General features: G+C 40.4%; 1 protein-coding gene across 2 annotated transcripts in view; it reads left to right on the forward strand.

Moving 5' to 3' along the window:
- ATP6AP2 (ATPase, H+ transporting, lysosomal accessory protein 2) overlaps nucleotides 1-20,514 on the forward strand; it is a 34,887-nt gene that overhangs the window by 10,697 nt on the left and 3,676 nt on the right. The window contains exons 2-8 of one of the 2 annotated variants that reach the window (XM_011980174.1): nucleotides 4,609-4,739; nucleotides 6,862-6,993; nucleotides 13,428-13,523; nucleotides 13,705-13,842; nucleotides 14,855-14,908; nucleotides 15,762-15,911; nucleotides 16,938-17,057. In XM_011980174.1, the coding sequence (XP_011835564.1) occupies nucleotides 4,719-4,739; nucleotides 6,862-6,993; nucleotides 13,428-13,523; nucleotides 13,705-13,842; nucleotides 14,855-14,908; nucleotides 15,762-15,911; nucleotides 16,938-17,057 (711 nt within the window). In that variant the 5' untranslated portion in view covers nucleotides 4,609-4,718. Of the gene's footprint in view, nucleotides 1-4,605; nucleotides 4,740-6,861; nucleotides 6,994-13,427; nucleotides 13,524-13,704; nucleotides 13,843-14,854; nucleotides 14,909-15,761; nucleotides 15,912-16,937; nucleotides 17,058-20,514 lie in introns of those variants that run through there. The other variant, XM_011980173.1, reaches the window with a different exon arrangement.

Raw genomic sequence — 20,514 nt, forward strand, 5'->3', positions numbered from 1 at the left:
TTTTTTTTTTTTTTCTTTTTTGAGACAGTCTTGCTCTGTCACCCAGACTGAAGTGCAGTGGCACAATCTCGGCTCACTACAACCTCCGCCTCCTGGGTTCAAGTGATTCTTGTCCCTCAGCCTCCCAAGTAGCTGGGACTACTCTTGTTGCCCAGGCTGGAGTGCAATGGCACGATCTTGGCTCACCTCAAGCTCCACCTCCTGGGTTCAAGTGATTCTCCTGCCTCAGTCTTCCAAGTAGCTGGGATTACAGCCATGCGCCACCACGCCTGGCTAATTTTGTATTTTTTTAGTAGAGACGGGGTTTCTCCATGTTGGTCAGGCTGGTCTTGAACTCTCAACCTCAGGTGATCTGCCTCCTGAGTAGCTGGGACTACAGGCATGCACCACCATATCCGGCTAACTTGTGTATTTTTTTTGGTAGAGACAAGTTTCACTATGTTCGCCAGACTGGTCTCGAACTCCTGACCTCAAATGATCCACCCGCCTCAGCCTCCAAAAGTGCTGGGATTACAGGCATGAGCCACCACACCTGGCCTAATTTTTATATTTTCAGTAGAGATGGGGTTTCGCCATGATGGCCAGGCTGGTCTTGAACTCTTGACCTCAAGTGATCTGCCTGTCTCAGCCTCCCAAAGTGCTGGGATTACAGCTGTGAGCCATCATGCCTGGCCTATCTGTTTTTATCTTATCTCTTTTTAAGTAATAATGGTCAGGTATTTTGTAGACTGTCCCTCGATTTGGGTTTATCTGATGTTTTCTCATTATTAGATTGGGAAAAATATACACAGGTATCTCATCCTTTTTAAAGTTTTTGGTTTTTTGTGCTTTGTAATATAGCACAAATCAAATACATAATCTATTACTATAGTAGAAGTGTATACTTTACATGGAGAGGATGAGAGGGACAGAGAGAAGAGAGAAAGGCTACTTTCCAATTTTGTGCTGATAGGGTTGAAATCTAAAAAGTTTGGCCGCCAGTGCTTTAAAGGACAGGAAGGGAAAGAAACAGAGGAGAAGCAGTCAAAGGGATTGCAAGGAAAACCAGGGGCTGTGGCTGCATGAAGACCAAAGCAGGGGCTTTTCAAGGACGGAGTTGGCAGTATCAAATGCTTTGGTAAGTTAGATAAAATTAAGGGATGGAAATTGCCTTTTGAGTTTGGGGAGTCGTTTCAGTGGCATGGTGGGCTTGGAAGGTGTGGGCGGCCAGGTGCGGTGGCTCACGTCTGTAATCCCAGCACTTTGGGAGGCCAAGGCAGGCGGGTTGTTTGAGGTCAGGAGTTTGAGACCAGTCTGGCCAACATAGTGAAACCCCGTCTCTACCAGAAAAATACACAAGTTAGCCACATGGGGTGACGCGTGCCCGTAGTCCCAGCCACTCAGGAGTCTGAGGCAGTAGAATCTCTTGAACCTGGGAGGTGGAGGTTGCGGTGAGCTGAGATCCTTACCACTGCACTCCAACCTGGGTGACAGAGCAAGACCCTGTCTCAAAAAAAAAAAAAAATTAAAAAAAGTTTTAAAAAATTGTGTGGGTTAAGTAGTAAATGTAAAATGAAGTATAGAAACAAACGGTGGTTGACGGCTCTTCCTGGATTCTTCCTCTGAAGGGGAGCAAGGCTGGTAGCTGGTGGAGACTGGTAGGACCAAAGGAGGTTTTTTTGTGGTTTTAGTTATAGAATGGGAGTGCCCTGAGTTTATTTTTATGCTGAAGTGAAAGGGCCAGTGGAGAGGGAGAAAATTGGTGGTTTGAGGTGTGACTTCATTCATTCATTAACTCAACAAGTACTTATTGAGCAGCAATGTGTCGGGCTCTCTTCTCAGCCCTGGGGATAGTGTGTGAACAAGACTGCACTGAAATCCCCGCCTTCATGGAGCCTGTATTCTATAGGACCATCTTTTGATGGCTGTTACCATATAGCCACCTAGCTCCTGATATGTTGTCTGTCCTAGAAGAGTGGCTTACTTAATAAACAGTGAAGGAGCGAAGGTCCCTGAGAAGGCTGAACACAGGATTGTCTTAGACTGGAGGAGGGACATCCCTGCCCTCATGTCTGGAGGGAGAGGAGATACAGATAGGGGCTTGTGCAGATAAATTTGTGGTGGGGAGAGGAAGCAGGTAGCTCAAGAAATTCCTCTGTTTTCTCTGAAGCTGGAGATGAGGTTATCTGGTGAGACTGAGTCAGGGAATGATAGCATAGGAAGTTGAAAGTTAGGAAGCCCATTTCAGTTCAGTACAAGGAAAAACTTTTCAAAGGATTAGAATGTTGGGAAAATGAAGCCAGTTGCTGGCAAATGTAGTTCGTATATTGAGGTGGTGTCCCCATCACTGGCAGTATTGAAATAGAGGAGGGGTGACTTTCTGCCAGGTATCCCTGAGACATGCTTATACTTACAATAAGCAGAAGTTTGGACAAATGACCTTTCTCTTTATAGGAGTCCCCGACTCTAGGTTTTCTAAAGCTCTGGGCTTCTAAAGGACTGTTGTACAAGCATGGAAGTTGAAACTACGAAGTTGGGGCAAAGTTATTTGGTATAGGTTTGCTGGAATTGAATGAGTAGGGCCATGTCTCAAAACAAGGGTATCTCCAAATCAAAATGTGGTTTTTTAAATGTGTATGGTACCTGGGGCTGGGTGTGGTGGCTCACGCCTGTAATCCCAACACATAGGGAGGCCGAGGCAGGCTGATCACTTGAGGTCAGGAGTTTGAGACCAGCCTGGCTGATATGGTGAAACCCCGTCTCTACTAAAAATACAAAATTTAGCCAGGCATGGTGGCACACACCTGTAATTCCAGCTACTCGGGAGGCTGAGGCAGGAGAATTGCTTGAACCTGGGAGGCGGAGGTTGCAGTGAGCCAATATTGTGCCACTGCACTCCAGCCTTGGCAACACTGCGAGACTCTGTCTCAAAACAAACAAACAAACTAAATATGTGTATGGTTCTTGGGAAGCATAGGTCTCTTGGTTACTCATTTTTTTAGTGTTTGCAGTACTACTACTTTAGTGAACCAAGATATCTATCAGTTACAAAAGACCATTCCATTCTGCTAAATTTTTTTGGTCTATCTTCAGCTAGAGCAGTTTGGAAGTTCCTGTTCTGACGGCTGTGCTGGATTGAAATTTGTAACACTATGTATCAGCACCATCCTGAAACCTTTTATTTACTGTCAATACTGCAACACCAAAACATTTACTGTTGCTTCCAACTTTATTTCCATACCCTGTTAGTGGTACTTTCCTTAGGTCAAGAGAATAACACTGATGCTTTACTAAAGTCTAATTTTCCCATACTAGATGTGGCTAACATTTGTTCTAGACTTAGAGCTAATTTTTTTCATAGGAATGCAAAATTTAAAAATCAGCCAGGCATGATGGCATGCACCTGTAGTCCTAGCTACTCAGAAGGCTGAAGCAGGAAGCTGAGGCAGGAAGATCCCTTGGGCCCTGGAGTTTGAGGCTGCAGTGAGTCATGCAGACTCAAACTCAGCTTGGGCGACACAGTCAGACCCTGCCTCTAAAAAAAGAACTAGGTACAAATTTCATCCTTAAATGTAAACAACCAATTGTGTTCACTTTGGTTGCCCAAAGACTACAAAAAGCTCAGGGGCTCTGCCCTTAGGCCTGGCAGTGAAGCAGTTCCCAGGCAGAGTTTCTGTTTTCAGGGGTGCTCAGGATATGGAGAAAAGTTCCTTTCAGTGACTGAAATTAGCTACTTGTCCCCGTGTAAGCTAGACATCACTAGGTTAATAGATAATGGATGAAGAGGCCAAATACGTCATCCTTGGCTGTGGAGGGCTTATAAAATAGTCCCTTTCTCATCTTTATCTTTTAATCCCAAAACCTTAGACTAGTTGACTTTATCATTACAGAATACCTTTTCTTACCCTCTTGACATGTCAACTACAATTTCCTGGACTTTGTTTCTAAAGTCTGAAGTGTTTTTGTGTTTCTCCTTGTGACATGTATGCCCCATCCCCCCAACATTTGAGAGTCCTTATTTCACTAGGGTTGCCTGTGGGACATAGGGGAAGATGTTACCTATCCTAAGACATACTAACCTGCTAAAATCTTATAGTGAAATACTAGGAACTTTATGAATTTGTATTGTGTAGAGAGGATTGATGGTAGAAATAATTTAGAGATTTCAAGCTTTTCTTCCTTTTTAGTCTGTGCCTGGGCTTTGTTTTTTAAATTTTGGAGATATGCCACTGATTTCTAATTCCTGCCAAATTGCTACATGCCTCTATTAAGAGCCATCAGTAGGAAGGTGTCTATATCATTAGGAAACCCTGTTTTATAGTCATACCTTTGTTGATCTCTTTTTGAGATTTTGTTTGTTTGTTTCTTGTTTTTATCAGGCAGTCCCTGAACCAGAATAGGTTCAAAGAGGCTCTGATAGTTGTACTTTTGTTCCAGCAGAATGTGTGGACTTAAATCCTTAGAATGATACTTTGAAAAAGAATTTGTTACTGTTTAGGACTCAGCATTTTGACAGTCATAATATGCTAAGTCAGTGGTGAATGGGGAAACATGTATTATATTTAATAATTGTCAAGGTAAATGATGTATGGTGTTGATAATTCACTTACTAATCTGTTTTCTTTTCAGGTGTTTTGGGGAACGAGTTTAGTATATTAAGATCACCGGGGTCTGTTGTTTTCCGAAATGGAAATTGGCCTATACCAGGAGAGCGGATCCCAGACGTGGCTGCATTGTCCATGGGCTTCTCTGTGAAAGAAGTAGGTATATATTTTTTTAAATGTTTGGAGCTGCTTCTAAGAACATTTTTACTGATTTCTGCTAATAGCCCAAGAAAGCATCAAACAAACGTAGGTACATTTGGTACAGATTACAAAAGTTAAAAAGCTCATCTGGACCAGGCGCAGTGGCTCACGCCTGTAATCCCAGCATTCTAGTAGGCCAAGGTGGGAGGATCAGTTGAACCCAGGAATTTGAGACCAGCCTGGGCAACATAGTGAGACTCCCATCTCAATTAAAAATAAATGAATTAATTTTTAAAAAGCCCATTTGAGTTGGGAAGATTTTGGGTAAGTGCTTCAAGCTTGGCTTCTGAAACAAATCATTAGAAATCATTAACTATATAATTGTTTATTCATTGTAGTGAAATTCTTTATATATTAGAGAATGCATCTGTCCTACTGCTAATAGGATATCTACTTTGTTTTTTTTTTTTCTTTTAGAATAGGCGATAGATTCACTATGAATGATAAAATATATATGCATTATGCCTGAGGTTAGGAAAATAGTGTAGTCAGTAGCCATGGGGCAGCCAAGGACCTTGGTTTCCTAGAATGAAGCTGTGACCTGTTGTAGTAATTGGTTGCTTATGTGATTGTAGGGGGTGGGAGGGTCTAGATCCAGTCAGTATGAGAGATCAGAAGCTAAGGGCTCAGAAGAAAGGAAATGCAGCTTGCTCTGTGCTATCATCTCCTTCTCTTTGTAAGTCTGCTGCTTTTGATGTGGTCTCTAGATATATATCATCAGTCACTGAAAGGAACTTTTCTCCAAATCCTGAGCACCCCTGAAAACAGAAACTCTGCCTGGGAACTGCTTCACTGCGAGGCCTAAGGGCAGAGCCCCTGAGCTTTTTGTAGTCTTTGGGCAACCAAAGTGAACACGATTGGTTGTTTACATTTAAGGATGAAATTTGTACCTAGTTCTTTTTTTTAGAGACAGGGTCTGACTGTTTCGCCCAAGCTGAGTTTGAGTCTGCATGACTCACTGCAGCCTCAAACTCCAGGGCCCAAGTGATCTTCCTGCCTCAGCCTCCTGCCTCAGCCTTCTGAGTAGCTAGGACTACAGGTGCATGCCATCACGCCTGGCTGATTTTTAAATTTTTCATAGAGACAGGGTCTCACTATGTTGTCCAGGCTAGTAGGTCTTTAACTCCTGGCCTCAAGCAATCCTTTCTGCCTCAGCCTTCTAAAGCGCTAGATTACAGGCACGAGCCACCACACCCAGCCTGTACCTAATTCTTTTCTTTGTTTTGTTTTGTTTGCAACAGGGTCCCGCTCTGTCACCCAAGCTAGAGTGCAGTGGCCTGATCTCGGCTCACTGCAACCTCCACCTCCTAGGTTCAAGAGATTCTCCCACCTCAGCCTCCCCAGTAGCTGGGACCACAGGTGCACAACACTATGCCCAGATCATTTTTATATTTTTTGTAGAGACAGGATTTTGCCATGTTGCCCAGGCTGGTCTTGAACTCCTGGGCACAAGGAATCTACCTGCTTCAGCCCCCCAAAGTGCTGAGATTATAGGTGTGAAGACCATACCCGACCATTTAGTTCTTTACAACCTTAAACTTGATTACAGATGGCTGTTAAAATAACTTTGAGAAAGAATTATTAGTAAACTAATGATAGTTACTTTTAGTAGGAATTGTTTTATTTATAAAGAGCTTAGTCTAAAGAGGATGTTTTAATGACCATCTTGCTATGTCGCTGTGAAAGATAAAAGTGATGCTGTATATAAGGGCAAAAAATGATGTGGGGGAAGAAAATTTCCGTGGCTACATGAAGAGAAGAATTATTTTGTGATCTGTTATTTGAAAGGTACCTATGTTTTGTTTACTTGCTTGTTTTTTTCCACAAAAGGTGTGAGATAACTTACTATTAGACTTTGTTTCAAATCTGTAGAATTTTAAGAAAATGAAGAGGGTAGAAATCAGCATTCTTAATTAGGAGATTGAAGCGACTGCCACAAATAAAATGTTTACTTTCCCTGTGAATTTTCCTTGTCAGTGTCATCCCAGAACCCCTTAACTCTGCTTATTAGATGTTATTGGGGAGGTGGGTTCCTGAGTTGATAATTAAGCACCGTTTTGTGCTTTTCAATGTTTAGGACCTTTCTTGGCCAGGACTCGCAGTGGGTAACCTGTTTCATCGTCCTCGGGCTACTGTCATGGTGATGGTGAAGGGAGTGGACAAACTGGCTCTACCCCCAGGCAGTGTCATTTCGTACCCTTTGGAGAATGTGAGTATTTATTATAAAAAATTAAAGGGATGTGTTTTACATTTTCCCTTGTCAGCTGCCATTATGAATTGCATTCTAAACATACTTCTCTTATCTGTTTCTGATGCACGGTTTCTTTTGAAATTCTTTTACAAACACAATTTCTTTTTAAGAAAATTACATGATGATTGTAATTGATTGAGGCTTGGCTGTTCTCTGTGGATGAGAGTACTGTTTAAGATAAGAGATAGAGAAATTGCCCCACTCAGAATAGCCAGAGGCTCGAAAAAGAGAGCCACCAAAGGAGAAACCAGTTGGGGGTGTATCCTGCTGCCATTTTCTTGGCCATTGTCTTGTCATCTTCCCTGCAGGATTTTACCTCTTTTTGTGTGTAAGGACACTGGAGGCTGCTTGCTGGCTCACTTACTCCTTCACTGGCCATTCAGGCAATGTGGGTGACTGTGCTGATCTGAGAGGCCCTCCTTCCATTATAAGCATAGAGAAGTGCTTGAAAGAATGTCACAAAAACATTTTTACTAGCATAAGTAAATTTGAATGCAAGAGGGGGCGATATACACAGGTGTTACATATGGATAGAAAACTCAGAAGCCATAGTGGTGAGCAGGAGCTGATGCTGAAACTGTGTTTCCTGCAGAAATCCAGGGACTAGAAAATGCTGTCAACTTGTTCTTGAAAAGAGGACTGGTAAAACTAGTAAAGCTGGCTTGCTACCCTTGGCTGTTGGACCCAAAGAGTCCCCTGAGAGAAATTAGAATTAGAATTATAGGCTTATGCTGTGTAGAGTGGTTCTTTCCAAATTCACATGACCTGCCCCATAGGGACACCTCCACAGCCAAGGGCTCCTTTGGTCAAATATGGAAGATGAGTGGAATTTACAAAGCACCTGAAGGAAAAATAATGCCACGAGAAACTAGGTGCAACAAACAGAATTCATCTCCTTAGAACTACAGAGAATAGGCCAATTTCCAAGAGACCTAAAAATACATACATTAAAATTGTGAAAAAAAAAAAAAAGGGCCAGACATGGTGGCTCACACCTGTAATCCCAGCACTTTGGGAGGCCAAGATGGGAGGATTGCTTGAGGCCAGGAGTTCAAGACCAGCTTGGTCAACATAGCAAGACCCTATCTCTGGGGAGGGGAGAAGAAGAAAGAAAGAGAAAAAATTTGTGAAAAAAAGGAAGGAACAGAAACTATGAGGGAGTTATAAGATATTTTTGATATATGGTGCTTTAGTTGATACTTCAAAATATTTCATAATTTGTATTGTGATTCTTTAACCCATGAGTTATGTAGAAGTATTTTTTCCAAATGCATGAGTTTTAAAAACATAATTTCTAATTTTTAAATTTCTAAGTTCACTGCATTGTAATACTGTGGTCTATGTGATGCTGAAGTTTTGGGAATTTTTTTTTTTTCAGACTTTCCTGTGGTCTAGTATAGATTATTTCCAAGCACACATGGCATACTTAGAAAAAATTACTATGCACTAATCCACAAGGCAAATCTCAACAAACAATAAAGAATCAGTATCATATAAACTACCTTCTCTGACCACAATGCAGTTAAATCTGAAAATAATAATAAAACAATATCTTAAAAGGGTATTTGGAGCCCGACACCATGCCTCATGCCTGTAATCCCAACACTTTGAGAGGCCGAGGCGGGTGAATCACTTGAGGCCAGGAATCCGAGACCAACCTGGCCAACATGGCTAAACCCTGTCTCTACTGAAAATACAAAAATTAGCCAGGCGTGGTGGCACACGTCTGTAGTCCCAGCTACTTGGTGGCTGAGGCACGAGAATTACTTGAACCCAGGAGGTGGAGGTTGCAGTGAGCTGGGATTACGCCACTGCACTCCAGCCTGGGTGACAGAGCGAGACTCTATCTGAAAAAAAAAAAAGAAAAAGCTATTTGGATCAACATTTCTCCTTTCCCCATCCACCTGTCTTCCCCAGCCTCTTCTAACCATCATTCTGCTCTCTACTTCTATGAGTTCAACTTACAAGTGAGGTCATGTAGTATTTGTCCTTCTATGCCTGGCTTATTTCACTTAACATAATGTCCTCCAGGTTTATCCATGTTGCAAATGACAGTTTCCCCCACTTTAAAGGCTGTATAGTATTCCATTATGTTTATATACCACATTTTCTTCTGCCGAGACCAGCTGGGTTGGGGAGACCAGCGGTGCTAGAGGAATTAAAGACACACACACAGAAATATAGAGGTGTGAAGTGGGTAATCAGAGGTCTCACAGCCTTCAGAGCTGAGAGCCCCGAACAGAGATTTACCCACATATTTATTAACAGCAAACCAGTCATTAGTGTTGTTTCTATAGATATTAAATTAACTAAAAGTGTCCCTTATGGAAAATGAAGGATGGGCCGAATTAAAGGAATAGGTTGGGCTAGTTAACTGCAGCAGGAACATGCCCTTAAGACACAGATCGCTCATGCTATTGTTTGTGGCTTAAGAATGGCTTTAAGCGGTTTTCCGCCCTGGGCGGGCCAGGTGTTCCTTGCCCTCATTCCTGTAAACCGACAACCTTCCAGCTTGGGCGTTAGGGCCATTATGAACATGTCACAGTGCTGCAGAGATTTTGTTTATAGCCAGTTTTGGGGCCAGTTTATGGCCAGATTTTGGGGGGCTTGTTCCCAACACACATTTTCTTCTTTCTGCTTTTTTCTTTTTTTTGAGACAGAATCTTGCTCTGTTGCTCAGGCTGGAGTGCAGTGGTGCGATATCATCTCACTGCAACTTCTGCCTCCTGAGTTCAAGGGATTCTGGTGCCTCAGCCTCCTGAGTAGCTGGGATTACAGGTGCACGCCACCACGTCCGGCTAATTTTTTGTATTTTTAGTAGAGATGAAGTTTCATCATGTTGGCCAGGCTGGTCTCAAACTCCTGAGTTCAGGTGATCCACCCACCTCAGCCTCCCAAAGTGCTGGAATTACAGGCATGAGCCACTGCATCCAGTTGCACATTTTCTTTTATCCATTCGTTTGATTATGGACACCGACGTTGCTTCCATCCATATCTTAGAAATTGTAAATAGTGCTGCAGTGAACATGGGAGTGCAGTTACCTCTTCAGCATACTGACTTCAATTGCTTTGGATATATATACCCAGAAGTGGGCTTGCTGGATCATGCTTTAGTGATCTGTTGCACAGAATGGTGACTATATTAAATAATAATGCGGTGTATATTTCAAAACTGCTAAAGGAGTAGATTTTAGATACTTTTATCACAAAAAAAGATAAGTATGTGAGGTGATGGATTTGTTCATTAGCCTGATTTAATCAGTCCACTTTGTAAACTTACGACAAAACATGACGTTGTACCCCATAAATATATACAGTTACTGTTTGTCAGTTAAAAATAAAATGAAAAGTATTTGGAAATAGTAACAAACAAAAGATACGACTCCTCAGATTTAAAGCATATGGAACATCCAGTAGGCAAAAGCCAGATCCACACCTGGATACAGTGAAATTGAAGAGTCATCAAGGAAATGGAAAAGTCTTAAAAGCTATCAGGGAGAAAAAAGACACTGTCATTACAAAGGAATGAGAGTAGAAGGAAAGCAAGGAAAATGCAGTGATTGTGTAGTATGAGCTAAGTTGAGTATTATTTACATTGTCATAATAATAAAATGATATTGATCCAGTGAAAATTTTGATGTAACTGTTGGGAGAGTGGGGAGATAGAAACAGAAGTGGAGCGCATGGATGGCTCAGGGGGTGGGGCAGTGTGGTTGGTGATGTGAGAGAGCTAAAGCCTCGTTTTCTATAATGGGTAGTAAATAGACAAGGCCTGAAATTGAAAAATCAGGAGATTTAATTTAAGTGTCTTATTTAGAGATGGTAAAAACAAAAAAAGTCAACAAGAAAAGATAGTTGGAATAGATGCACTCCTAAATAATTCATGGGTTGAGGAGGAGATCACTGGAACTTTCTAAATTATTTGGAACTGAGTAACAATGAATGTACCATTTATTTACAAAATTGGGAGGTGCAGCTAACGTGGTAAGAAAAGAGAAGTTTATAGCCTTAAATTCATGTTTTAGACAATTTAGCTTGTCTAAGAATGGAAATTAATGAGCTAAAGAAAGCAGAAGAACTTCAGAGTAAATACACATAAAGTAGAAGGAAGGGAACAATACAGATCAAAAGGCAGATTATTTCACAGGGAGCATTTAAGTTGTTTATTATGTGATTTCTGTGAAAATCATTGCAGAAGATTTTCTTCAAAATAAATATATAAAAATCCAAAATGCCATTTTGAGATTTTTATTAGCATGTAATCCAAAAATAAAGATTTAACAACAGACTAGCCTCATTTTACATGAGAAGAAGCTGTGCTGTGCGAGGAGCTCATTTTATTGTTTGGCCCTGGTTGGCTGCTCAATACTTTTCCTAGCAGAAGATGGTAAATGAGAGAAAAGATCCAGGGGCAAACCCCACAAAACATAAAAATCAGAGTATCTTAGAATTCCATTTAACGTACCTTCCATTTGATTAGCTAGCTGTTTTAGTTAGAATTTCAAGTCATACAGGTACAGAAATATGAGAAGAGATATGCATCTCCTTATAATACAGTGAGAGAAAACCATCATTCGTTATTATAAGCAACCAAGCTTTTTACTTTTTGAGCTTAGCTGCCTATATAATTATTTATTTTCCTTCATTGGTGTTCATCTGATTCATGAGCTGCTTCAATTTGATCTCTATGGACATGGTACCTAATCTTCAACTTTCCTGAACCAAGCGCCATTTCACTAAGTGAAGTGAGGCTGGAAAGTTTGCATGATTTACTCATGTATTCCCCTCACAGCCTGAGGAGGTAAACTGTATGATTGCTAAAGGAAAGCACCTCTAGCTGATTCAGGGCGGCTGCTAACAGTATGCTTTTGCAACTTTGAACTCTCTTCCCCCTCTTCACTTACTCATTAACTCATTTTAAGAGAATTTGGGGAAGAGTTAATAAGCATCTTGAGTAAGAGAAAAAAATTATTTCATTTCACAGAATCATAAAATTGATCACTTAATATTGATGTTGGGGCCGGGCGTGGTGGCTCATGCCTGTAATCCCAGCACTTTGAGAGGTCAAGGCAGGCAGATCACATGAGGCTAGGAGTTTGAGACTAGCCTGGCCAACTTGGTGAAACCCCATCTCTACTAAAAATACAAAAATTAGCCAGGTGTGGTGGTGCGTGCCTGTAATCCCAGCTACTCAGGAGGCTGAGGCAGGAGAATCACTTGTACCTGGGAGGCGGAGGCTGCAGTGAGCCGAGATCACGCCACTGTACTCCAGCCTGGGCGACAGAGCAAGACTCTGTCTCAAAATAAATAAATAAATAAATAAAAAATAAGTGATGCTGGGATTTTATCAGTAAGACATAATCACATTGATTTCTGCCTGTACCACATTAGCGTTACTTTGCTACTTGTAAACATGAATCTTTAAGTAGTAAGGGAACTACTGAACGAAAGATCAACGTAAGAAATCTCCATTAAAACAAAAACATGACTGTATTCCTTGTTTTAATACAGTAATACTGGGAATGAAATAATTTTTTGAGGGGAAAAATAACTAATTTATTTTTTAAAATCATGTAGTGCAAAACAAATCTAATGGAAATAGAAGTCAGAATTTTCATTACCCTTGAGGGTGGAGGTAGTACTTCGAGGGCACTGATAGTGTTCTGTGTCGGTCTGGCTGTGCTACCTGAGTGCATGCATTTGTAAACATTTGTTGAGCTGTTACCCCAAGATTTGTATACTATATTATATGTATTTTGCACTTTAATAAAAAAATTGAAGAAAAAAAGTAGGTCTTATCACAATTGGTTATTTCAATCTAATAATATCAACATGTCCTAAGATAAAGGCTTCAAAAACCTTGTGACATACTTAACATGTTATCCAAGAGTCTTTAGGCTATCTGAAGACAAATGTTAAATCTCATTAAACATTTTTAAAATTTTGAAATGAAAGATGAATTCCATTTTTATTTCAATTAAATTCAATACTCAGATTCCTCTAACCTTCTCTTAAATGCAAGTTAAATACTTTATTGTGGGATACGCATTAATCGTGGCACATTTAGTCAATATTGAAACCAAATGTCTTGCTACTTCAAATACATGAATGATCACCAGAAAATGGTTTGTGCTAGATATAGTGTTGTGTCCATCAGGTTTAAGTTATGTTCCTCTGAGGCACACTGGGAGACACAGACTCGGCCTACCAGGGGGCTGTTTAATCTTCTGTGCCCTCAAAAGAGCTTGTTTGGAAATGATTTTGGGTTTCTAAATTTCCATAGAAAGTGCTGGAAAAAAGTTTAAGCCTTCTTTTTAAATACCATTCAGATGAATGATTTTTCTTCCCACTTTGGTTCACGTAATAATTGCGTTCTTACTCTTAAATTTCAGGCAGTTCCTTTTAGTCTTGACAGTGTTGCAAATTCCATTCACTCCTTATTTTCTGAGGAAACTCCTGTTGTTTTGCAGTTGGCTCCCAGTGAGGAAGTAAGTGATAATGTTTTTATTTAAGACATTTTAAAAAATAAGCTTTTATTATTTGGAAATTATGAAATGTATTTTATTATGAAAATTTAAAACTAATTTATGAACAATGTTGTCATACCTCTGTGTATTGGAACTAATCTGTAGAATGTGAGCAACTTAAAATTTTCTATTCTTCTTACAGAGAGTGTATATGGTAGGGAAGGCAAACTCAGTGTTTGAAGACCTTTCAGTCACCTTACGCCAGCTCCGTAATCGCCTATTTCAAGAAAACTCTGTTCTAAGTTCACTCCCCCTCAATTCTCTGAGTAGGAACAATGAAGTAAGTGCAGTTATTCAATGAATATATGAATATCATTAATTTCCCTCTTTTTAAAAAATAGAGACAGGGTCTTACTCTGTTGAGTCCAGGCGAACTCCTGGCCTCAAGCAGTCCTGTCTCGGCCTCCCAAAGTACTGAGATCACAGGCATGAGCCACTGCGTCTGGCCCTCCCATTCCTTATACTACTTGAAATTTTGGAAATTTTGATATTTTAGAAAATGAAAAATTGTGCACATTTACTGCTGGGGTAGATTCTTCTTTAATGTAATTTTCTTATGACTCTCATGAATAAACTGATCCTTTTTTGTGAGGGGAGCTATGGTAAATAACATCACATTTTAGCATGAGGGTTGCCACCTATTAATTCAAACAAGCCAGAGGTCATAGATCTACTTGGTGACTGGTGGAGCTGTGTGGATCTGGTAACTTGGGAGCCATTGTTCACTGCTTCTGCTGATGTGCTGCCACATTTTTCTCATTCATTCTGGACATTGCAGTGGAGGGAGCCACCTCTGCTTTTGACTCCTGTCCTTCAGCTTCTCCATCTGCTCATGCGCCCTCTTAACCATGTGGCATGCCACTTTTGTGGTGGCCTCCCCTCTTTATTTGCTGTGGATGACCAGGGCCATCATCTTTTATTCTCTGATGTGGAAACTATTCAAGGGAAGTAAGCAAACTGGGCCAATGGTAGGATCTCATTGCAGAGTGCCAGGATATCCCGATGCTTTGAAGGAAAACCACTGGAGAACTTGAATGCTTTATCATGGTTTTGTCAAAAATATAGCTATTGAGTGGCGGTCACTGTACTAGGGAATGGCCATCACCTTTTTGTTAGGAAATAATGTTTTATGTGCATTTTCAATTGAAGCAAACATACCAAATGGAAGATAATTATATAAATTCACTTATATCATCAACATTTGTAATATCCCGTGCCTTACTTGATAAATGGCAAATAAAGATCTCTGGTGCACATTTAAAAGAATGCTCCTTTTTTTGGGCTCTCTGAAGGTTGACCTGCTCTTTCTTTCTGAACTGCAAGTGCTACATGATATTTCAAGCTTGGTAAGTAGGCTGCTCTAATTTTTCAGTTCCATTTATTTTGGTTTCTAGAGAATCCTTGAATGATAGTAAAAGCAGTTGAAAAGTTTGATTAAACATGCCTTAGATTTATGATCCCATGAAAATTGAAAACTTAGTGGCAGTATTGGGAATTTTGAATATATCCAGGTTATAGTCAAATTATTTTGCATTTCTGCTTTTTAGGGAGAGACAGCATATCTTCCAAGAACACAAGCCTGGGCGTAAGAACACCCTGGCCATAGTCCTAACTTGGCTGTTGATTTCTTGTCAGACTTAATTCCTATCTATATCTTTGGGCCTAAAATAGAAATAATAGTTTGGACTAATAATGCTGTCAGTCAAGTCAAGAAGGGACAAAATCCGTCTGAAGGGTATTTTTTTGGTGAATGATTTTTTAAAAATCATCCTTGTTACTGAAATAGAAATTCTTACCTGTTTGTTGTCTTCTGAGGTTGTTTTCCAAACTTTTTCAACAGGTGTTGGTTTGGGGAGTCTGGAAGTGTAGTGCATTCCTGGGATCAAACTGGTCCAGCCATCTGTTCTTTCATACCAAGGCCCATACCTGAGTTTTTAAAACTGAGGAATTTTGTTGAAAGCTTTTATTAAATATCCAAGGAGTCTTGTACTGCTCCTAAACATGAGATTCGTGTTGGATTTATCAGAAACGCTTATTCAAACCAGTTTCTTTTGCCACCATTTTAGACTATTTGCATGCTATAGTACACTGGTATGGTTTAGTTTAGCCTAGTTTGGGCATAAAACTTTAACTGGCTGTGTTTGACATCTTTCATCTTACTTTATCCACTACCTTTTTTTGTTTGTTTGTCCTCCTAAGCTGTCTCGTCATAAGCATCTAGCCAAGGATCATTCTCCTGATTTGTATTCACTGGAGCTGGCGGGTTTGGATGAAATTGGGAAGCGTTACGGGGAAGACTCTGAACAATTCAGAGATGCTTCTAAGATCCTTGTTGACGCTTTGCAAAAGGTAAATATCAATGAGACATGAGAGGCTGGAGTATGACCATTTCACTTTTAGCCTCTTAATAGAAAAATCTGCTGTTTCAAACACTGTTGACTGAGCTCTTACTTGCCTTCTTTGGGGTTCCTCTAATTTATATTGGCCAAGGATGGAGTAGGGTCAAAAATGTATATTGATATATTTCTTCCTAATGCTAGAAAGAACAGCATTAGGAAAAGTTATCTCACACAAAGCTTTACAAAATTTTTGTGGTAAAATATATATAACATAAAATTACCATTTTAACCATTTTTAATTGTCCAGTTCAGTGTTATTAAGTACCAGTACATTCACATGTTGTACAACCATCACTATCTTTTATTTCTAGAACTTTTTCATCTTCCCCAACTGAAACTCTGTACCGCTTAAACACTATGAGATAACTGAAGTAGAACACCCAGCACAGTACCAGACACTTACTAGATGCATAATAAATGCTAGTTCCCCTCTGCCCTTGAAGTTCTTCACCTGCATCCTTTCAGTGAGGCTTCATATTTTAATTTTTATAGATGTTTGTGATTAACCAGAGACCACTTAGGAAGATTTCTTCATTTCTCTTTCCAACTTTCCCTCCTCCAATTTATATGCTGACAAATTCAGTCTCTTAAAGTAATTTTATTCTGAACATTTGAATATATGTTAAAGCTCAACACTTTTCTGTATAGTTGAGCATAATCAAAACCTTTAATACTTGCTTATTTTAAGATGTAGTATATTTCATGAGCCAGGAGGTAAGTGTACATTGTTCTTGTAGCTGCACAAAAGCTTTAAAAATCATTTTAATAAGTATGTGTTTGACTCATTGCATAAAATGATAAGTAGTGAGGTAATGCATATGTTAATTAGCCAATGTGTACTTAAGCCATTTCACAATGTGTACATATTTCAAAACAATATGTTGATGTGATAAATATATATGATTTTAATTTGTTAATTAAAAATGAGAAAAGTATATATTTGAGATTCCCAATAACGTTAATAACTAACTTTCAGTTTGCAGATGACATGTACAATCTTTATGGTGGGAATGCAGTGGTAGAGTTAGTCACTGTCAAGTCATTTGACACCTCCCTTGTTAGGAAGACAAGGACTATCCTTGAGGCAAAACAAGCGGTGAGTATATTTTGAGATCCTGCTTTAAAACTGTAAAATTAACTTTTTATAAAAACAAAAACATACAAAGTCCTATATCACCTATGGGTGACATGAATGAGCAGTCAGTAAATCTGAAAAACAATTTCAGTTAAAACATAAGCTTCTTGTTCACATACGTATGTGTGTTTTGCCAGTGATAATCAATTCTTTGGGGTTATAATCAGATAATGCAAGAATTTTAGGGATCAAAGTAAATCTGTCCAAGATTATAATTCAAATATCAGTACACACAAGGAGACATCAGAAGTTAATGTGGCGCCAGGTGCAGTGGCGCACACCTGTGATCGCAGCTCCTCAGGAGGCCGAGGTGGGAGGATTGCTTTAGCTTGGGAGGAGTTTGAGGCCAGTCTGAGCAAACATAGCAAGACCCTGTTTTGAAAAAAAAAAAAGAAGTGAATGTGTGCGGGAGTGGTGTGGTGCCCACATCCTATGGGCTCTGCTTTTCTAGCAGGCACATTGTCTTTGTGGCATAGTCCCTTACTTGCTGAGATCCTCTGTGTATACCTCTTTATGATTTTGATTTACTTCAACAGTTTTTTGGGTATGGATCTTGCTTCGATTTTAAGCATTTAGAGGGTCAGGATTAAGCATTACCATGGTTGCTGGCCATGGTAAAACACATACCTGTGTGTGTGTATATGTATGTGCACATTTACATACATACATATATACTTACAGCTGCAGCAGAACCTAGGGAGGGTGATGAGAAAGAGTAGTGTAGATACTCCCTAACATCCTACAGTCGAGAACATTGCTTAGGGCTGGCTGCATCACTTGCAGCAGATAGATATCCAGTCAGTCACATACACCTCCACTTCAGAACCATTTGCAGCCCCCACCTTGCTCAGTTTTACTGACCTCAGTGTGGGACTTGGAGTCAGAAGGTTGAAGCCAGTGCCTGTTTGAGATAGTCTAGCGATTACTGGTTTGAGATTGTTTCTTTCTAAATTAAATTGGGGATAGAAGGACTCTGTTTCAGACAGCATGTCAGTCTAGACAACCACCCCAAATTTTCCACCATACAACATCTAGAAATGCTGGATAAAAATAAAGACCTTTTAAAAAGTACATAGTTTGGGCCGGGTGCGGTGGCTCACGCCTGTTATCCCAGCACTTTGGGAGGCTGAGGCGGGCAGAACACCTGAGGTCAGGAGTTCTAGACCAGCCTGGGCAACATGGTGAAACAAACCCTGTCTCTACTAAAAATACAAAAATTAGCTGGGTGTGGTGGCGGGCACCTGTAATCCCAGCTAGTTGGAAGACTGAGGCAGGAGAATCGCTTGTACCCAGCAGGCAGAGGTTGCAGTGAGCCGAGATTGCACCACTGCACTCTAGCCTGGGAGACACAGCGAGACTCCGTCTCAAATTAAAAAAAAAAAAAAGAAAAAAAATTATAAAAATAAAAAGTACGTAGTTCAGCTCACAAGAAAGGGAAATTCTCTTACAGAGTAAATAAAGAGGAGGCTGGGCGCAGTGGCTCCCGCCTGTAATCCCAGCACTTTGGGAGGCTGAGGCGGGCAGATCATGAGGTTAGGAGTTCGAGACCAGCCTGGCCAACATGGTGAAACCCCGTCTCTACTTAAAATACACAAAATTAGCCGGGCGTGGTGGCGCATACCTGTAGTCCCAGCTACTTAGGAGTCTGAGGCAGACAAATCACTTGAACCCGGGAGGCAGAGGTTGCAGTGAGCCGAGATTGTGCCACTGTACTCCAGCCTGGGTGACAGAGTGAGACTCCGTCTCAAAAAAAAAAAAAAAAAAAGGAAAGAAACAAAGAGGTCTTCATGGGCATGAAATCCTTTAATGTTTGCCTCAGCTCTGAGCTCCCCGCAGGTAAATATGCATGTCTGTGTACCCATTCTCTCCTACAGTTGAAATCACTCTCTTCCATTAGTTTAAGGAGACAGTTGGGAGTTTAAGGAACATTTACTGAGTACTCACAACGTGCCAGGTGCTGGGGCTGTAGGGACAAATAGATCTCAGTTACATTTTCTTTTTCATTCTTACTGCCAGGCACCCTGCCCCCATTTCTCCCACCTCATTTGGCTGCTGCCTCCTAATTTGTCTGGACTCATCTGTCTCTGTCCCAGCTGGCTCCTCCCAAATCCATCCAACACATTGTTATCAAAGTTATCTTTTTTTCTTTTCTTTTTTTGAGACAGGGTCTCGCCCTGTCCCAGGCCGGAGTGCAGTGGCACAATCATAGCTCATTGTAGCCTCAAACTCCTGGGCTCAGGTGATCCACCTGCCTCAGCCTCCTGAGTAGCCAGTTCTATAGGCTTGAGCCACCACACTCAGCTAATTTTTTATTTTAATGTTATCTTTTTAAGACAAACCTGATCATGTCACTCACTTTCTGCCTAAAGCTTGTCAATGACTCCTTATTGCCCAGAGGCTCATGTCAGATTTTCTGTAGCTTCCCTGCTTCTAGCTTCATCTCCTGCTGTGTTCCTACTTTTAAAATTCTCTAGCCAGAATGAATATTTCCCAAACTGTGCCTTTGTCAGAATGAATTCAGTTTCCCAAACAATGTTTTTACACAGCTCTGTATTTTAAAAAAAGTCTTAAGTAGATCATACATACATAAGTATATAACATATTTAATACTAGTTATTTAAATAATAAAAATAATAACACTTTATAGCTCCATTTTCACATGGCTATAAAGAACTACCTGACACTTGGTAATTTATAAAGGAAAGAGGTTTACTTGACTCACAGTTCCACATGGCTGGGGAGGCCTCAGGAAACTTGCAATCATGGCAGAAGGGGAAGGGGAGGCAGGCACCTTTTTCACAAGGTGGCAAAAGAGAAAGTGCCACACTTTTAAACCATCAGATCTCATGAGAACTCACTATCATGAGAACAGTATGGGAGAAACTGCCCCCATGATCCAATAACCTCCCACCAGGTCCCTCTCTCGACACATGGGGATTACAAATCAAGATGAGATGTGGGTGGGGACACAGAACCAAACCATATCAATAGCTTAAGAGAATGCTTGCTCCTTTGAAGCTCCCTATTTTCTCCCTCTACCCTCCCTCATCCAGAGGTAACTGCTGTCCTGGATATCATGTTAATCCCTTGCTTTTCTTTACAGATTGACTGCATATGTATTTGTCCTTAAACAGTGTTGTTTGGTTTTGCCTGTATTTGAATTTTATATAAATGGAATCATACTACATGTATTTTTCTGTGTTCTTTGTTCAGTATTCTTTTTAAGATTCACTCAGGCGGACAAATGTAGCTGTAGTTCAGTCATTTTACTGTTACATATTCTGCTGTAGGGATATACCACAATTATCCATTCTGTTGATGACTTTTTTTTTTTTTTTTTTTTGAGACAGAGTTTTGTTCTTGTTGCCCAGGCTGGAGTGCAATGGCACGGTCTCGGCTCACTGCAACCTCCACCTGC

The sequence above is a fragment of the Mandrillus leucophaeus genome, unplaced genomic scaffold (assembly GCF_000951045.1).
Source record: "Mandrillus leucophaeus isolate KB7577 unplaced genomic scaffold, Mleu.le_1.0 Scaffold209, whole genome shotgun sequence".
Classification (NCBI taxonomy): Eukaryota; Metazoa; Chordata; class Mammalia; order Primates; family Cercopithecidae; genus Mandrillus; species Mandrillus leucophaeus.